The sequence below is a fragment of the Xiphophorus couchianus genome, chromosome 13 (genome assembly GCF_001444195.1).
Source record: "Xiphophorus couchianus chromosome 13, X_couchianus-1.0, whole genome shotgun sequence".
In the NCBI taxonomy this organism is placed as follows: Eukaryota; Metazoa; Chordata; class Actinopteri; order Cyprinodontiformes; family Poeciliidae; genus Xiphophorus; species Xiphophorus couchianus.
In genome coordinates, this window is record NC_040240.1 from 25,250,222 (window position 1) to 25,269,503 (window position 19,282).

Here is a 19,282-nt window from a genome sequence, read left to right on the forward strand (position 1 = left end):
TATCAGGTGTGCCTAGTAAAGTGAACAGTTAGTTTACTGCTACATTTTGTCTTGAGACATTTTTAATAGTATAAAAAACCTAAACAGTTTTGTTTCTGAGTGCTTATTTGGTTAAATGTGTATTTTCTCGGCTGGAACCGGACCGGCAGTCGGGATTCCCGCCGGTAATCCGGTGGGTGATCCAGCAGTGTGATGTGGAATGACAGCAGGGACAGGAATGCGTCCAACGGGGCAGCTGAGGCGGGACTTTGCCCTCCAGCCGGGGGCTATAAAACCCCGACCGGGCCGCCGGGGTAGAACACACCGACCCGACGCTGGAGGAGAACCCTGCTGCCTCTGAAAGGTGAAACCCAAAAGGCCCAAACATGAAGATCCTCGTGGTTCTGGTTCTGATCTCAGGTGAGCAGATCTTGACGGTTTAAGTGAACCGATTTAAGCCGATCGGCATCGGGGATGCTGACGTGACGTTTCGTCCGCAGTTTGCAACGCCAACATCCTGTGGCAGGAGCCTCCCAAGAGCAACATGGAGGTGGTGAAGGCCGCTTTCTGGGACTACGTCGCCAAGGCAACGCAGACCGCCGAGGACTCCCTGCAGCAGATCCGGGACTCCGACCTGGGACAGGAAGTGAAGTAAGAGCCAGGCCTGACGCGATAACGCGATACGATAAATGATAATATTATTGTTTTGAGATCATTTTAAGGTAATATACTGATAATAATGGAAAATTATCATCTAAAAGATAAATCTAATCATCTAAAAGATAAAGCTTTAATTTTATAAAGAGCACTAAATAAGCGGATTTGGGTCATTGATAAAAAAAAATGTTGAAAAGAGGATACTCAGAAATTTTGAGATTAACCTCAGAAATTTTCTAAAAGAAATTTTGAAAATTTCTGAAATTTTCAAAATTATTTCTAGAAATTTCGAGATTAATCTCAAAATTTTTGAAAATCTTTTAAACTAATTTTCGACTTTTAGAGCTCTGAAGTGTTTCTGTTTTACTGACACTAATCTCAAAATGATGTTATTCTCATATTACGACTTCATCCTTCCAACGCTGCTACTTTTTTCTCGTACAACTTTGTTCTCACATCATGATTATTGTTGAAATATTTTGTCTTTATTCTTGAAATGCTACAACTTTTTTATCCTGTACGACTTTATTCTCACAATTTTATGACTTTATTGTAATTACATTTTTTTCTTAGCCTGGCCCTGTCGTAAAATAAAACGGATTATGAAGTCTCTGCAAAAAGAATATCCCTTCAAATATATCAAAATGAAACTTATCATGTGATTAATAGATTAATTGATAAATTTCTTACTTTTCAGTTTGATCTAGGCAGACAGATTTCTGAAGCGTTTTTTCTTCTCGTTCCCAGTGCGAAGATCTCCCAGAGCGCCGACACCGTGAACCAGTACGTGGCGTCGCTGCGGACCCAGGCCGCGCCCCTGACCCAGGACTTCCTGACCCGGTTCAGCCAGGAGGCGGAGCAGCTGAAGGCCCGGCTGGAGGGCGACGTGGCGGCCCTGGGGTCAAACGTCCGGCCGTACGGCGAGCAGCTGGTGGCCAAACTGCAGGCGCAGGTGGAGGAGCTGAAGCGGGAGGCGGTGCCATACGCCGAGGCGGTGGACGGAGAGGCGCTGAAGGCCGTGCTGCTGCAGAAGAGCCAGGAGCTGCGGGCCCAGCTGGAGGCTGGCGCCTCCCAGCTGCAGGCCCAGATGGGGCCCTACGGCGACCAGCTGAGGGGGAAGATGGAGCAGAGCCTGGAGGACTTCCAGCAGAACGTGGTTCCTCTGGCGCAGAGCTTCGAGACGCAGGTGGCCCAGAAAGCCCAGGAGCTCCAGCAGAGCCTGGTTCAGAACGGCGAGGCGCTGCGGGCCAAGCTGGACGCCGGCGCTCAGGACCTGCAGGCCCAGCTCACTGCCCTGTGGGACGCCTTCACCCAGAAGACCCAGTAAACTGACTGTCCACGCGTATTTATTCTGGCTTCAGCCACAGGCCCTTATTTAATAACCTAATGCACTTAACTTCATCTTCTGATCTTCTGTATTTAAATTGACCAAAATAAAGCTGAATCCTTAAACATTTTGTTTCTGCTTCCAATTCTTTTACACATTTTTTCTTATTCAATTATAAATTGTTCTTATCGAATCATTTCAATTGATTGAAATGAAATGTTTTTTTGTCAAGTACCTTGAGATGACACAAGCCTGACTTAAGAGACTGAATATAAATGCACACCACACTTTTCAGATTTTTATGTTAAAAAAACTATTGACTTATTTTTCTTTTGTATTATTTTTTAATTAATTTTAAATACTTTAAAATCTATATTCAATAACTTTTTCTTCAGCTCACATGATTTCATGTCGATTTGTAACATTAAACATAAAAGTGTGGCTGAAAAGAACAAAACTAAAAATATTTTGAGTTAAACTTCCTGATTAAACACGTTTGAAACAATTCTCTTAATGGAGTTAATCAAACTTGAATCAATTTGAATATTTTAAAACTTCAGCAGAATTGGATCAGAACCGACTGAAGGATACAGAGACAGAATTGTTTATAAGACATTTTATTTTACGGTTTTTCTATCTCATCTGTTCCAGTTTAAACAGAACCAGCAATAAAAAGGCAACAGAACCGATCAGGACGGAGAACAAACAGCAAAGTTTTGGTTTATTCAGCCGCTCATTTATCAACACCTGTTAGAAAGATGAGTTAGCAGAAGCATTAGCCTGCAAACTAATCTATCAACTAATAATCAACTTGCTAGCTAAATATTTAGATAAGTTAAATATTCAGTTAGGGAAGCTAAATATTAAGTTTGCAAACTCAATATTTAACATGCTAACTAAATATCTGGCTAGCAAGCTAAATATATAGCTTGCTAGAAATTAGGGTATTATAAATATATAGCTTGCTATATATTTATAGCAAGCTATATAGGTAGGTTTAGCTACCAAGCTATATGTTTAGGTTCATGTTTAAAATGTAGTTCACAAACTAAATATTTAGTGTGGTAACCAAATATTTGGCTAGCAAGCTAAATACTTAGTTAGCCTGTTAGCTTAAATAGCTGCTACTTAAGCTATTTAGTTTACTTTGTGAACTAAATATTTAGGTCCAAGCTAAATATTTCATATGGAGAATAAATCATTTGAAGCTGAATAATCTTAAACTAAATATTCAGTTTGCAAATCAGATATTTAGCTTCCTAACTACATATTTAGTTTGGAACTGTAACATTTCTAATGTATAAATAACATGGAGAAAATCTGACTCTGGAAAATGAACACACAGTTTTTCCTCTTATGATTAAATAACCCAAAATATTGCTGCTAATTTTTTACAGTGTAACTTTCCAAACGGCTGATCCTACAGCTTTGTGGATGAACCAGATGGATTAATATTTACTTAATAACAAAAGAAGGCTTCCATTAAAAACAACCAAAAACCAGGACTAAGACTCAGAACAGGAAGTCTCTGCTGAACTTTGACCTTCTGCTTAAAGCTAAATTTGATCCTGAACACTAACAGCTGGATGCAGTAATCAGGCGGACGGGTAGGGGGCGCCAGAGGAGACGCTAGCCGATCACGACGCCGAAGCCGCAGTGGAATTTGTTCTTCTGGTGGTTCAGGAAGGAGCAGAGCACCAGGGAGAGAGGAAGTGGGAGGAGCTTCTTCTCCAGCGTCGCTCCGACGACCCAGTTGCTGTTGATCACACCTGGAGGCAAAACCCAGAAGAAGAAGCATCTGCTTTGTTGTTTCATAACAGATTTGTTATTTTATGCAGATTTTTAACTGAAATAACAGAAACTTGAGCATCAACAGGTAGATGAGGCTCGCTGACCTTTGAACTGCAGGTTAGCTTCAGGAACATCCAGCTGGTAGCCGAACGTCACGCTGCTGTCCTCCAGAAAGGCGCCGGTCTCCAGCTCCACGCCGAGCTGCAGCTGCACAAACAGAGGCGTTCAGGAGGAGCTCAACGTGGACGGCAACACGAGGGGGTCAGAGGTCACCTTGTCGCTGGCTCTGTGGTAGTACGACGCTTGAACGCTGGCCCAGCCGAGGGTCAGCGCGCCGACAAAGTTACTTCCTGTAGAGAGAGACGTAAACAGGAAACGGATCTGGACTGGTTCCAGTCTGACCTAAAGAACTGGGACTTGTTTGCACTGGGACCTGCAGGGTCCTTTAAAACCCAGTAGAACAGGATTAGTGAGGGAAGACGTCCGCTAACGCGCTAACAGCAGAGCTCATGTTTCACTTTCATTTTGTTTTACCCAACTGAAAAAAGGAAGATTATATTGTTTTTAATCATTCTGTTATTTTTTTGTTGTATTTTATTTTTATCATCTTTACTTTATCGCTTTAGATATTTTTGAAATAAATGGAGAAAATCATGACAGTTTTTCTTTTTTATTTAGGAAATTTGTATTAATTTTCAACATGGTTGAAATTAGTACTTTAGCATTAGCGCCTGCTGTTGAATGCTACGTTGGCTTAGCATGTTAGCAGAACTAATGTTTATAGTTATTGTTTTAGAAATAGTGCAGCTAACTTTTTAGTTAGCATTGCCCACCACTGATCAGTAACCGGAGCTACAGCTCTACATCTCTGGCTCCCCTGGCTAACAGACTTTAATATATGGTTCTGGTTCTGCATCTCCAGAACCAGAACCAAGCGTAGAGAAGCAGCATTCAGCTTCTATGATCCCCTGATCTGGAACAAACTTCCAGAAACTTGAAAACAGCTGAAACTCTGAGTTCCTTCAATAATAACGGTCTGATTCAAACTTTTTATCCCTTTTCCTTACTCTGCTGCTGTCATGGCTCTTTGAACCGCCTAGTTGCTGAATCATGCTAAGCTAATAGCCTAGCCTCACCTGTGTACCTGCCCACTAGCGACAGAAAGGACGCCTCGTCTCCGGGGCGACGCCGATACACTAGATGTCCTCCCATAGCCAGAGCCGGAGTTACGGACTGCAGGTAGTGTGTGATGACCATCCCTGAAGGCAACACAGCAGGAAACACAACAGACTCAAAATGGGAAAGACGAGAGAACATGCCAATCAGAAAGGAGGATGTAGATCCTCATAAATCAGGAAATGGCTACAAGAAAACATCTTTTGGTGTAAACCGTTTAACCCATGCAGTGCTGGACGATGAAACGTATCGCAACTTTCATATCAGTGGAGGTCAGTAATTATTGATTAGTTTTTGTTTTAAATATCTGAAATACTGCAAAACCTTTTCTGTTTTATCCAGTTCTCACTTCACGCTGTTATTTGTACTATTTATTTCTTTATCTTTGTATATTATGAATATACACATAACCTGCATCTTAACTCGAGTCGAGCAAATCTCAATCTCGTTGTAATCTGTTGATGACAATGACAAATAAATCTTATCTTATCTTATTTTTAAATTTCTTTAGCGGTTATGAGGCAAACCTGAAACTGCTGCTGTGCAGCAGTTGCTAGGCAACCAAAGAGGGGGTTAGGAACTTGAAACTGCCTGTTATCCAGTAGGTTGTTGCTAGGCAACCAAAGAGCGAGTGAGTTAGTCGAAGCCACCCAGCTAGCTTAGCTAACTGTTAGCGGTTGAGTGGCTAAAGCTTTTGCTCTGCCTACCTTCTCCCAGTTCAGTGAAATTATTAAACATTATACAGATTTTAATCATGTAAACAACACAATATATACATTGTTATTGACTGATTGTCCAGCCCTATCTCCATGGCAACCATAAGACGCTATCTAAATGCTAATTGGTTGCTCAGGACACAGTGGACCTGCCACCTCGAGCGTAACCACGCAGCTCGGTACCAGAATCGTCGAGGACGTCTGGGTTGGTGAAGGCTACCGCCGCCGTGAAATCCTCGCCCCTGAACTCGGTGTCGGCCTTCCAGGTCACGAACGTCTGCTGGTGGGTCTGACGACAGATTTACTCCGTCAGCAGCTGGAGAGAAAATCAGAACCACGGCGAAGCGGAGCGGTTCTGCTCACCTGGAAAACCACTTTGGACCGGATCCTGTCGGTGACCCGATGGATGACCTGGGCGTTCAGGCTGCCGCTGCTGTCCACGTCGCCCACCAGGACTGGGTAGAACTGAACCGGAGAAACGACGACTCACGTTCCAGTTCAAAACCCAAACACGAGACAGGAGTCAGGTTTTACCGCCGCGTACCTCAGCAGGACCGGCCTGACCGGATCCGACGAACACCGTTCCGAACCTGTAGCCGGAGTCTTCTGTGGAGCTGAGCTGCAGAGAATGATTCACCTGGAAAGATCCGGTTTGAAAAGCGTTTAAAAGCAAAACGGCCGATTAAAACGTGGAGTCTGGATGTAACCAGGAGAAAACAAACGATTCCCAAACAGGTTCTGGCTTCAAGGCGGTTCAGACACTTTTAAAGTTCAAGACCTTTCGAGGAAAGTTTTCCTCCAGCACTGCGCTTTGGAGATAAAGACAAAAATCTGGTCAAATCTAGCAGACCTAAAGCAAGAAAAGCTCATTTAACTCACGACAGAAAAAATCTAATGTTCAGATTTAGGCTCGTCATCAAACGTTAGACTAGACTTTGCTAAAACTGTTCAGGGAACATTTGTCTGCTATTCATCCTAAATGCAAAATGTTTGTTTTTTGTACATTTTTGGCTTAATTACTGCCCTGAATATGTTGTTCTTTATTGGAGTGTCTATTCTCCAGTTAATGATTAATTGATTACTAAATTAGTTGACGCTTATTTTAACAATTCGTTAATCGTTTGAGAGCTGACATGCGTTCCCTTGCTGTTCCCTTGCTGACCTGGAAGTGTTTGCTCAGCGCCTTGTTCAGGACGAGTCGGACTCCGTTCACCTGCGTCGGGAAAACCTCTGAGGAGGAGAAGCTTCCGGTTACCTCCAGCCGCAGCGCAGCGCCTTCAGACGCGCCGCTTCCGTTACCTTTACATTTCTGATGGCACTGCTCAAACGCTCCGGGGTTGGGCAGAACGTTCTTCGCCTCCCGCTGCGGTCCGGATCCGGTCGCAGGAGGAGGGAGCGGAGGCAACCCGAAGCCCGGCGGCAACGGCGGCGCCGGGGCGGCGCTGGCGGCTAAAACGCTGCCCATCCTGGGAGACGCTGAGGAGAGAAAGACCATAAAAACCCAGAACAGGATCTGGGTTTCCTTAAAGACAGAACGGAGCAGTTAGATTTGAAAAATATCTTTACATTAGCTCAAAATGTGATGCTTCTTTCAGCCAGCTGGTCAGCAGTGTACAGCAATGAGGACTGGAAAGGTTCAGAGCTCCGATACGGAGAGTAAAGACAAACATAGAAACCAAGCAAACAAGCCTGTGGCAATAATTAATTAATCAACAATCAATTAAAATGAGCTTAATTTCCTTTTATGATTAATATTTTTTAAAGGACAATTTTATTTACAGAGACTTTAGAATAAATTTTTATCTGTGGTTTCAATAATTTCGATGTTTGGTTGTAGTGTTTTATTTTATATATTTAAAATATGATCAAGTTTATAATTTAATGTTTTACAAAATTAAAGTTCATTGATCTTTGAGATCCAAATATCACGATGCCAAATGCTGCTGGACAATAAACCGTCCCAGAAGTTATCATGATAAACGATAATATTGCTGTTTTGAGATCTAATGGTAGAACACATTCTCCAAGATCAATAAACTTCAAATTCAACACAGGAACTGGAAGACATTTTAAATATCCAAAATAAATAAACAACAAATAAAATGAATTATGGAGTCTCAGTAAACAAAATTGTCCTTCCAAAAAAGTTTAGATTAGACCAAAACACCAGACTGAAGACTTTTAGTCTAGATTTTGGTAGAAAAAGAGAAAAAACTATAAATCATGCAAATGGAAACTATTGAGCTTGTTTTAATTGATTATGGATTAATTTGTATGCTTATTGCAAAAGTTCTACGAATAATCGCCAGAATAATTGATAGAATAGTCATTAATTGCAGCTTTAGTTATTAGTAGCTGAAGCTCAGAGAGGTGGGACAGGTGAATCATACTGAATATGATCTCAGGTACATATTGGACTGACCCTCAGACAGCGGCCCATCCCAGCCCAGGACCCGGCTTCAGATTCGGCTGCAGGTAAACCTGAATGACCGGACCGGAGCTCCATCACTGACGGCAAATCTCAGCTAAACCGAGTCAAGCAGCAGCTCAAAGAAAAAACACGGATTTTTCACTCACATTGAGGTTTCCAGAGGCTGCGGCCAAAAGTCCAGTCCACAACGCCAGAAAAAGCGATGAGACGCACAATAGCAATTATGATTAGTCCAAACAGCTGTCCGTTATTTTACGTCCTTTAGTAAGAAACGCGGAGTGGTTTACAGATGGTCATAAACCCCCGGAAAGCTCGTTTCTTCCATTTAATCACCACTTACAGACAATTCTGACCCTCACAATATGGCGGCGCTACTGAGCGCTCAAACTGAGTCATGCTCGAATTCTATTGGCTTAGCGTAGCAAAGACCCCTTGACGCAGCAGAAGCTGAGCTTTCTGATTGGACGGGCTGAGATTCGGCGGCGCGAGTCAAATAGGAGAAAGAAACAGTTTCAAGGGGGGAAATGGCGGCAGCAAAACCTGCGAAGAGTCAAACTCAGATCTGCTGGTGACAGAGTTCTGCCTCATTTCATGTTACTGACAAAACTGGATATGAATGTAACACAATAAAATGTTAACTTTGCGTGGATGAAAGTTACAGTAAACTCTTCAGAAATGACAATATGACCCAGGTAGACAAAATGGTTGCAAGGATTATGAACCAAACCGTTCCAGAACAGTTCTGAAAACCTTCAACAGATGCAACAAGATAAACAGTTAAATTAATTTCATTCAGAATCTCAACGTGGAGCAGTTTATTAAAGTCTTTACAATAAAAACCAAACAGGACAAAGTAATGTTCAGGCCAATTTATTGAATTTAAGTCTCTGCATGTTCTTCCATGTTACACCAGTAGAGGGCAGATTGGTCAAGTCAAAATGAACAAAATTACATTTTTCTACTTCATCCGATCAAACTTATACATTTTCTTTTGGAGGAGGAAAACAAACCAACTTCCTGAGGAAAAAGTCCAAATTGAAGGAAAAGCTGGAGGCCGTTGGAGCCGAATGAAGGTTTTTAAAATCATGAAGCCTCCAGCAGTCTGGAAATCCAATTTAACTTTGCTTTAGAGAAATCCACATCATGGAATCAAAAGTTTTAGTTTGGTTCATTTTCCTCCTTTAGGAATTCGCATGAACCCGGATCCAGTTCCAGTTCTGGAGTTAGTTTTATTCCAGATCCCCCCGCCCTCCCCCCCAATTGGCGCTCCGACACAAAAACACAAAACGAGTCGACAGACAAAACGTTCATCACGACCTCCTCTGGTTCCCAACAATCGGATCTTTTTAAAGCTCCAGGGGTGGAAAAAGTTCGCTTTATGGTCCAGAGCAGGAATATTTAGCTTAGCTTCTGGAAATTATGTTAAATCGGAATAAAGCAGAGAGTTTGGATCCTAGACCTGGAACCCAGAGGAGATGATGATGATTGAATGATCGGCAGGGATGTGATCAGGAAAAACAAACAAAAAAGGAAGATGTCTTGTCAGAAAAAAACTATTTCTCTGGAGGAGGTGGCAGATCGGAAAACTCGACAGAGATCACATCCCCGACGACAACGCGTCTGATCCAACGCCAAATCCGACGTTTGATCAGACACCCGATAAAACACAAACAGAATCACCAACATGCAGCTTCACGTTTTTATCGTCGTTCTGATTTTGTTCCCGGCTTAGCGGAAACTACATGTGGCAATTCCCATCCGCTCCTCACACACACACCGACAGACACACATACACACCGACAGACACACACATACACACACGCCGACAGACACACACACACGCCGACAGACACACACACACACACTTTGGTTTTGCTTCAATCCTGAAAATCAGTTTCAAGAAAACAGAAAAACTAAAAACTCCTCCTCTTCCTCTGATGAAGCCGAACATTTTCTGCTTTCAATCGGAAACTGGAAACAAAATTCGCGGTTTCCCTGTTTGATTTCTAACACCTCAGTCAGAACACGGAAAACCGTCGCAGATCTTTCCAGAACCGCTCTGGTCCGACTCCGCGCTCTGTCCGGTACTTAAAACAAAAACGTTTTGGTGTAAAAATTATTCCAAATCAACGATTTGTGTCCTGGTTTAAGTACCAGAGAGGAGCCTTACGATGCGCGGCGAGCTTCTGATTAAACACTTGGTTTCTGGAAAAAATGTGGCTCCCATCAGAACCAGCGAAAGCAACAAAAAAAATTATCTTAAAAGCAAAAAAATATTTTTTTATGTTTTTTTTAAATCATTAGTGATGCTCTGTAAGGGGAGGACAGAAAGAAACCCCAGCTGCCTGTTCAGAGATGCTACAATCCTGCCGAGTCCAAACTAAACCTCATTGTTCCGAAACGAAGAAACCGGATCCGAGCAGGAAAAGGAAAAGTTATTGCTGCTGCAGGAGGGGGGAACCCGTCTAGCGTGGTCCGGTAGAGCCGGAGCTAGTTTCATCGCTCCCTGGTCCGTCAGGAAAAGAAAACCTGAACCAGTTTCACTCAGCAGCAAAAAAACAACAAAAAAACCCAACAGAAATGTTCAGAAGTTTCTGGGCTCAAAGCCGAGTCCAGTTCACGGATAACGCCGCAGTTTGGTTCTGGTGGAAAACTGGAAAAGCTCACAAGTTTGGCTTCAAATTTACACGGACATCCAATCAGAACCAAACGTTCATCAGATTCACTGCATCAAACTGCGGCGTTATCCGGTCCGGGCTGCAGAACAAACATTGGCATCTAATATATTCAACTACGCGTGACAAGTCCGGGCTTCCGACGCGCCTCAATGAAAACCAGAAGGAATAAAACGGAACGGGAAGTTTCAGCTGCTGTTCTGCACCGGCGCCAGACCCGTTCGGGTCGACTGAGAGCGGATCGGAGGTTTCTGTTGCAGCGGTTCACAGTAAAAACAGGAGCTGCTCCCGTTTTCCCCGTGCACGCCATCAGATCCACGCAGGAAGTTTCTGCGCTTTTGCTCGTTCTTCTAATTCATGAGGGGAAAAGTCGCGCTGCGTTTAAAGAAAGCTGCCATTTTTTATTGCGACGCCTCGGAGAGCGGCGTCCGGGCAGGACAAGGTGGCGGGTTGTGGGTTTGTTGCATAACGGGCGCTGCGACGGGTTTGCTGTTTGTGCTCTGCTGCTGCAGCAGGACGGGGGGGGAGCGTGCGCCAGGGAGGAAGTAAGGCACTTAAGTGAGAACGGCGGCGTCAGGGGCGGGTGAGGGGGCGGCGGGCATGCATGACTCGGTTTGGAGTCCAGGTTGGAGCCGGTGCAGAACAACAAGCAGAACTGTGAGGAACCGGCCGGAAGGTTCTGGAAGCGAGGGAAGAAGAGGAAGATGATGAAGAGTAGTGTGGAGCAAAGACGTCTGGCGAAGCCCGGAGTGTCACGATGCTCTGCGGAGGAGAAAACACTCCGGTTAGGACGGCGAGGAGAAACCCGACTGCTGCAGCGGAAGCAGGAAGTGGAAACCGTAGCTGTTAGCCACCTGCTTTAGGTGCTGTCCTGCTGGCGCGGCGGCTTCTCCTCCGCATCGTCCTCGTCGCCGTCGGTAACGGGCCCGGAGTGGTACTCGGCCACGTAGAGACTCTTGTCGATGCTGCTGGGGATGGGCTTGATGTCGGTCACCAGCTGCTCCTCGATGGCCTTCAGGTTGAAGCGGTCCTCCGAGGTGATCAGGTTGATGGCCAGACCCAGGTGGCCGAACCGCCCTGGTTACCATGGAAACAGAGAATTAACGTCACAGCGCTCCTCAGGTTAGGGTCACTAATGTTACCCCACCTTCTTTTATTTAAAAAGTAATTTTATAGTATTTTACTAATAAAAATCTTTTTAAAAAGTATAAAAAAATATATTCATTTATACATTTTATTTATTAAAAATAAAAAAGTCAAAACGTTAAAGACAACATATAAATTTATACTTTTTAAAAAATGAATCTAAAAATAAAAATCCTGAAAACTAAAGACTATTTTTTAATCTTATGCATTTATAGTTTATTTAAAATCAATCCAACAAATAAAAAAGAAATTTATCTTTAATTCATCATTTTAAATAAAACATAAAAATCTGAAAAGTTAGAATATTTATTTATATAATTTTATCTAAAAACAAATAAACCATTTGCTTATATTTTATTCTAAAAAGTTAATAAAAAAAGAACTATCTTTAATGAAGGTTTACTTTTTTATAGAAGCACAATTTTTATTTATGTTTTTAGCTACAGAATTAATTCATTCATGAAGCTGAAATTAATGTTTCCAATTTATAGTTTCCAACCTGAAGACCAGAAAAATAAATCCCAATATTTACTGGTTCTGGTCGTTTTGCTGAGAAAATTAAGTGAAATAAAATAATGCATCCGACAACATGTAAAAAAGTAAAAGGTTCTGTATCGTTTTCAGATCAGGGAAACGAGTCCGGACCCGTTCCTGACCCGTTTTCCTGACCCGTTTCCTGACCCGTTTCCGGACCCGTTTCCGGACTCGTCCACCCACCTGACCTCCCGATGCGATGGAGGTACGTTTCTGCATTTTTAGGGAAATCAAAGTTGATGACGACGTTCACAGCCTGGATGTCGATTCCTCTGGTGAAGAGATCTGCAGCAGCAGGAAGCAAAACAAAACGTTTCCACAAGACGAGCAAAACATTTATTTAAATTAAATCTGCAATCCTAACAAAATGTCTTTCACACCATTTGGAGTCAGAAGGAAAATTTCAATAACATTATAAAGGTTATCAATAAGTTTTATGGATAATAAATAAATATTCATCACATAGAAAAAACCCAAACAAATCTTAAGTTAAACGACCTTCAAGTTAAAAGCTTTAACACAAAATAGAAATTATTTTAGTGATTCTAGTCGATTTAAAACTAGAAAATTTTCGTCTGATTTAACTTCAGATGGAGAGAAAATATATTTTTATTTGCTGTATGAAAATTTCTGCTTTAAACAAATTTAGGCTTTTAATCAAACTACAGATTTAACTTTATTGCCAAACTGTGTTGTCTGGATGTCAAGCACTTTCCAAACCTTGAAAAGGAAAAACTTTTCAAGGATTTCAAGGATTCCAGGTGAAGACTCACCGGTGCAGACCAGGTTCCTGCACAGCCCGTTCCTGAAGTCGTGGAACACGCGGTTCCTGTACTCCTGAAAACAAACAAGAACCTGTAAAAACAGAGACCCAGACGAGCTGGACCGGGACCGGGAACAGAACCGGGTCAGTACCTGCATCATCTTGGCGTGGATGTAGAAGCAGGAGTATCCCAGCTGCGTGATCTTCTTGGCCAGCAGCTCCACCCGCTGGGTGGAGTTACAGAAGATGATGGACTGGTTGATCTGCAGCTGCAACCAGAACAAAGAGCAGACCCGTCAGAGCTCGACCCGGTTCTTAAAGCCACGGCGCGGGTCTGTGGCGGGTCGGCGGCGGTTACCCTGGAGAAGAGCGTGTTGAGGCAGTGGACCTTCTGGCGCTCCGTCACGTAGGCGTAGAACTGGGTGATGCCCTTCAGGGTCAGCTCCTCCATCAGGTTGATCTCATAGGGTTTCTGAAGGTGCTTCACCTGCAGAACCAGAACCAGAACACGGATCAGACCAGGGCAGAAATTTACCCCAGAAAGAGGCAATGACAGGCAGGGATGTCCAAAGTGTGGTGCGCGGGCCAATTGTGCCGACCACATCCACCTGCGTCCATCGTTTCCCTGGACTTGGCCCGCCTTTTCCCAGGATGCATTGCAGGACGAACAGGAGATTTCTGATCTTATAACAATGGCGGGAAAGGTGTTGAGTTTGAATCGTCAGCTGATTTTTTTTTATTCGTTTTGTTCTTTTGTCTTTATTTTATTTCCTGTATTTTCATATATTTTTTATTCATGTCTGAACGCTGAAAGTGCTAAAACTAAAATAATCTGAACTGGATTCTTTTTATTTTGGATCTAAAATGATTTACACATTCCTGTGCTAAAAAGTCAGATTACTTTAAATAAATTCTGCAGCAGACTTGGTAGAAAAATTCACAGAATTATCTGGGATTTGTTTTATTATTTATTTTTACGTTATTTCCGGGGAGTTTGGAAGTTTATTCCTCTGTTCTGGTCCAGATCTGGGAATCCTGGATTCGACCTCCTGACATTTGAACCTTTAGCTTTGACTCACAAACTCCTCCCAGATTTGCTGACGTTCCCGCGGCCTTCCAGGGAAAACCGTACGGCTGCGGAGAGGCCCGTCCTGCTGACTCACCATGAACTTCTGGACGCTGATGGGGAAGGTTGCGGAGTAGAGCAGGATCTGCCGGTTCTTGGCCAGGAAGCTGATGATGTCCTCGATGAGAACCACGAAGTCCTGAGAGAGCAGCTTGTCCGCCTGAGGAAGAGGAGGAGGAGGAAGGTCAACGCGGCGCTCCAGAGCGAGCGGCAGCAACACAGACGGGCTGTCGTCATGGTTACCTCGTCCATCACCATCATCTGGACCCGGTCCACCTTCGCCACGCCTTTCTTTATCAAGTCTAGGATGCGGCCGGGTGTGGCGATGACGACATGCACTGCAAGCAGAAACACCATTAAATCACCTTTTATTTAGCTAAATTTCTTTTTTCTAAAAAGCAAAGTTAGAAATGATAGAATATATTTTCAAAAAGTGGCTTTTATTTTAATTGTCTTTTCTGTGAGTTTTAGAGTCGGGCTATGGCAATTTAGCCAAAATAAAAGAAAAAAAGGACAAAAGTTTACCAGAGAAAACCTCTTAAAATTACGATAAAAGCCTTTAAATGCAGCTCAGTCCGTCTCAGTTATTCACACAAGCCCTGCTACTGATAATAAACTCTGCAAAACACAAAATATTACCAAGTGTTTCTGTTTAGTTTCTATTGAAAATATCTTGGTACATTTAAAATAAGAAAAAACTAACTGACAAATAACTCTTCAGCAGGAAACTGGAGCTATTTTAACAAAATAGTTCAAAATATTGATTAAAAAAAAAGTTCTAGATCCACTAGCAGAATTTTTTGGAATATAGAACAATTAAACAAATAATATGTTGCCAGATATAAAGATGCACCAAAAAAACCAAACTGTGAGGAAAGACACTGAACGTTTTCAATCTGAGTCGGGGGATAAATTCTCATTAAATTTCTGCTTTTTTCTCCTCATATTACTGCTTTATTCATCATAATCAACTTTATTTATCAACAGCAGCCACAGCTCAAACAAACCGCAGAGAAAAACAAAACAAAGATAAAAGAAAACATAAATAATGAGACAAAGTTGAGCCCACAATAGTGAATTAAAAATTAAATATAAAAATAGTAAAACAGCAAAGTTACACAGTTAAAAAGATCAGGATTTATTCTGGTTATTCAATGAAATAAATAAAGTCTTAGCCTGGCCCTAATATTCCATCATAGATTTCAAAATCTAAATAACTGGAAGTCGCTTGTCGAACAAAATGGCCGCCCTGCCATCACTATGGAAACCCGAGGAATGCACAGATTTTTCAAAAACTAACTCTTCAAAGAGCAGAAATTTGCTGAGTGAATGAATGATAGATTTTGCCGGTATGAATGAATGAGCGAGTGTTACCGGTCTCGTCCAGGCGCATGATGTCGTCCCTCAGGTTGGTTCCGCCGGTCGTCGCCATCACTTTGACTCCGCCCAGATGTTTGCTGAGCTGGATGCAGATCTGGCTCATCTGCAGCGCCAGCTCCCGTGTGGGCACCATGACGATGGCTGCAGCAGAGCGCAGAGAAACGTCAGCGACGGCTCCCCGCGGGCAGCAGCGGGCGGGGGAGGGGCGGACTCACCCTGTATGTGGTCCTTCTTCAGGTCTATCCGCTCCAGCAGCGGGATCAGGTAGGCGCCGCTTTTCCCCGTGCCGTTCTTCGCTCGTGCCAGGATGTCGCGCCCGGACAGCGCGATGGGAATGCTCTCCTCCTGCAGAGGAAATGACATCATCACCACCAATTGGAGGAAACCTCAGACGCCGAGCCGCTGAATGAACGCGGCTTTATGTGACGTTTCAAATCTGCTTCTGTGTGACGGAGCAAAACACTGAAAAAACTCAAACAGTCACGCAGATAAAACACAACAGTCTTCCCAATCCACCTGAGAAACTGTTAAGTTTTCACTAGTGCCACCTGCTGGTTAGGAGGAGAACTGCAGCATCCAAACCACACCAAATACACAAAATTATCAAGTGACCAGCTTAATTTAAAAGTCAGCCAGCTGATAAGATCAGGTTTTATATTATAAATTGACTTTAAGCTTCATAACGAAACCTTCAGTTAGTTAGCTGCAGCTTTATTAGCAACAGTTTCAGAACTGCATCGAGGCTTTTCCACATAGTCGGGTCTTAAAGGAAAACAACGCCGTTTAAAAATATATCGTACACAAATTATCAGTTTTAGGAAAGTTTTCCCCCAAATTCGTCCCTGGGCGTCGATTTAAGCACGTCAAACCCACAGGGGGCAGCACAGCCCAAAGCTAAAACCTGTCAGCCAATCAGATTGCTTCAAAAAATTAAAATAAAAAACACGACTTCCTGTTAGGAATTAAACATGGTGCCAGGAGGTTCATGTGTGGACAGATATACAGATTGAACTACTTTTAAACAAAGTATTAGAATATAAAGTTAATAAAACAAGACGATGTCGACTGGGAGTCGCGTTAAAGTAAATATGTGGAAACAGTGGCTCCTTATTTTTTGGAGACTGCAATGCACAGAACCATAAATCTGTTTTCCATGAACACACCAATCAGAGTTCTCTCAAATCTCCACTTTGGTCAGTTTTCATAAATGTTTTTAGTGACCTAAAACTGAGTTTTCATATGGATGAAAACCGTCAGTTTCTGTCTGCATCTTTTAGAAACCAGGAAGGAAAAATTATTTTCTGTTTTCTCAAAGCGAAGCGTTGAAGCTGAACCTGGATCGGCGACGGTTTCTCCCAGCCCATCTCAAAGATTCCCATCAGGAGTTCCCTTTTCAGGCAGTAATCTTCAAACTCGTTCCCCTTGGTTGCCGTGACGTCCTGCAGCAGAACACAAACACAACATCAGAACCGGCTGTCCCAAATCGGACTGGGCTTGCTGCGGCCGGGCCGACACTCACTGAGGTTTTGACCCTGTTGTCCTTCGGGGGGAGCTGTAGGCATTTCTTCCAGTCGTCTCCAAACTTGATTCCTCCGCCGTCCTGGTTGCTCCCGGCTGGATTCTTTCCTTGAGTTGATGCTGGGGGTCCTGCGGCAGGTTTGGTCTGTCCTTTGAGCTGCCCGTTCTGCTTATTCAGTCCCATCACAACTGGACCGAGGTTTTCCGTTCGGGCTGTTGCCATTTTTCCTGAACTTCTGTTTGTTTTTTTTAATTTTTGTCTCTTAAATTCTGTCGTCAGTAAAAAATCCTAAAGTTTAATAAAGCGTTCAACAATATTCTCTGTGTGTCCAAAGCGCTTTGCAGAGAAATGGCTCAGTAATATTTACATATAAACACGAAGCTGCAGCTCATCACAGTGACCGCTGCAGAGCCGACAAAAACAAAACTAGTTTTTACACAAAAACTCTTCCAAATGAAGAGAAATCTGCAACCATGTGCAGAAATAGACTCGTCCACGATATAGAAAAATTATACGTGAACAAGCATCGAAGTGGTTCCAGTCCTGAAACAGAACAACTAGGGCAATCTGCACCAAAATGAGTTTCTATCGTCAATAATATCTCTGCTTTTTACTGCCAGTCCCAGAGAGCTGCTGCATGTCCCTGATCCAGAGAACAGGAAGTCCAACTTTGTACACGGTCTTCTCCAGAAAGCCAGAATTTCATTTATCTCCACTGGGAGAGGTTCTGTTTCTTCATGTGTGGAAAAAAATAAAGTTCCAACAAGGAATTTAGTCCAAAGCAGAGAAGCTTTCCGCCCTTGTAGAGTCCTCAGTGCGTTTCCGTTGTGCTCTGGGTTTATTCCTCCTCCTCTCCGTCAACACCAGGGATGATCCGCTCGGCCCGAAACGTGCAGCGCCGCAAACTCCCCGCCTCCAAAAGATCCAGACCGACGACTCAAACGTCCCACCTGGAAACAAACGATCCAAACAAAACACTTCAGACTCCAACAGGCAGGATGAATCATCAATCAACTTTCAAAAAGCAAAGCCACGGCACTTCTGCTTTCTGTCTGAAAAATACTGAAGAGTAAAACGTTACAGAACTTGATCAGATTTTAACGACTGAAAACCAAAATGTTAACGTTCAGAGGCAGTGAAACCAGAAAAACAACCTCAGGATGTGTTGAGATGTTTTATTTGTCTACCAACATTAAAAACAAGAATTTTCTTCTCAGATCTTCTTTCAGATCTTCTTTCTTCTTTTTGTTGTTTTGATGCTTCGCAGGTAAAGCCAGCAGGTGTGTTCTGGACACACCTGCTGGGAAACAGAAACAACTGAAAACAGAAACAAAGTGACTCACTGAAGGTTGGAGGACTCACGTTGTTTAAGCTACGGCTAATCACAACTTAACGTTTACTTTAACTTTAACAATCACAGTCAAATTCAAACTAATCTCTGAATTGATATATTAATTTATATTAACATACATTCCAGTTTGCGGGGGGTTCTGATGGGTTTTCTGGTTCTATTTGAGTCGAGAAGCTTTAAGGTGGCGTTGAAACTGCGCGTCAGGAAAGACATTAGCAGCTAACGGCTAAAACAAACTTAAACTAAAATCCGAGCGCAAACACTTCGACTAAAAACCACACAATTTACTCCTTTAAATGCAGATAAAGTTGTAAAAACCTAATTTTTAGTAATATTTTACAAACTTGGACCTTTATTTCGTTATGAATATTTGACGCTTCATAAATCCAACACAACAACGAGCCGTTAGCACGGAGCTAACGAGCCAACAACCGGGTTTTAACCGGCAGTGAGCCTTCCAAAGTCCGATAAACATACCTGAAAAGCTGCGTTACTGTACGAGCGATGCTCTGAGTGCGGTGAATTAACAATTTTCTTCTAAATTAGCTGAAAATATCTTGAAATAATTCGTCTCTATTGTGTTTCTTCTTCCTTTAAATCAACATGGTCGCCTCCTCTTCTTCGATGAATCCCTGCGGCTTATTATCAGGCGTCTGGGGTGACGTTGCTGCCACCTGCCGCCAGACTGCAGTATGGCGGCTGTTTTTAGCC

At 42.9% G+C, this 19,282-nt stretch overlaps 3 protein-coding genes across 7 annotated transcripts; 1 reads left to right on the top strand and 2 right to left on the bottom strand.

Annotated features, from left to right (window-relative positions):
• Window positions 1–250: 250 nt before the first annotated feature.
• On the top strand, window positions 251–2,090 carry apoa4a (apolipoprotein A-IV a). Its single transcript, XM_028035591.1, has 3 exons — window positions 251–399; window positions 480–630; window positions 1,384–2,090. The coding sequence occupies exons 1-3, from the start codon at window positions 366–368 to the stop codon at window positions 1,961–1,963; spliced, it is 765 nt and encodes a 254-aa protein (XP_027891392.1). The 5' UTR covers window positions 251–365; the 3' UTR covers window positions 1,964–2,090.
• A 474-nt stretch (window positions 2,091–2,564) lies between these two features.
• tomm40l (translocase of outer mitochondrial membrane 40 homolog, like) lies at window positions 2,565–8,821 on the bottom strand. Of its 5 annotated transcripts, none has more exons than XM_028035588.1 (9): window positions 8,224–8,821; window positions 6,809–7,122; window positions 6,191–6,283; window positions 6,010–6,111; window positions 5,830–5,935; window positions 4,891–5,013; window positions 4,028–4,104; window positions 3,859–3,961; window positions 2,565–3,732 (listed from the first exon to the last, which is right to left on the bottom strand). In XM_028035588.1, exons 2-9 carry the CDS (start codon window positions 7,109–7,111, stop codon window positions 3,593–3,595), a joined length of 1,047 nt encoding a protein of 348 aa, XP_027891389.1. In that variant the 5' UTR covers window positions 7,112–7,122; window positions 8,224–8,821; the 3' UTR covers window positions 2,565–3,592. The 5 variants fall into 5 exon arrangements, with proteins under 5 accessions (XP_027891389.1, XP_027891391.1, XP_027891390.1 ...); XM_028035590.1 differs by lacking the exon at window positions 8,224–8,821 and having other exon boundaries at window positions 6,809–6,876; window positions 6,946–7,150; XM_028035589.1 differs by lacking the exon at window positions 8,224–8,821 and having other exon boundaries at window positions 5,887–5,935; window positions 6,809–7,150.
• A 110-nt stretch (window positions 8,822–8,931) lies between these two features.
• Window positions 8,932–19,206, bottom strand: ddx61 (DEAD (Asp-Glu-Ala-Asp) box helicase 61). Its single transcript, XM_028035584.1, has 13 exons — window positions 19,049–19,206; window positions 17,221–18,170; window positions 17,036–17,140; window positions 15,917–16,046; window positions 15,696–15,842; window positions 14,565–14,659; window positions 14,359–14,481; window positions 13,554–13,682; window positions 13,348–13,464; window positions 13,206–13,269; window positions 12,616–12,717; window positions 11,607–11,829; window positions 8,932–11,514 (listed from the first exon to the last, which is right to left on the bottom strand). Exons 2-12 carry the CDS (start codon window positions 17,440–17,442, stop codon window positions 11,612–11,614), a joined length of 1,452 nt encoding a protein of 483 aa, XP_027891385.1. The 5' UTR covers window positions 17,443–18,170; window positions 19,049–19,206; the 3' UTR covers window positions 8,932–11,514; window positions 11,607–11,611.
• Between the last annotated feature and the right edge of the window lie 76 nt (window positions 19,207–19,282).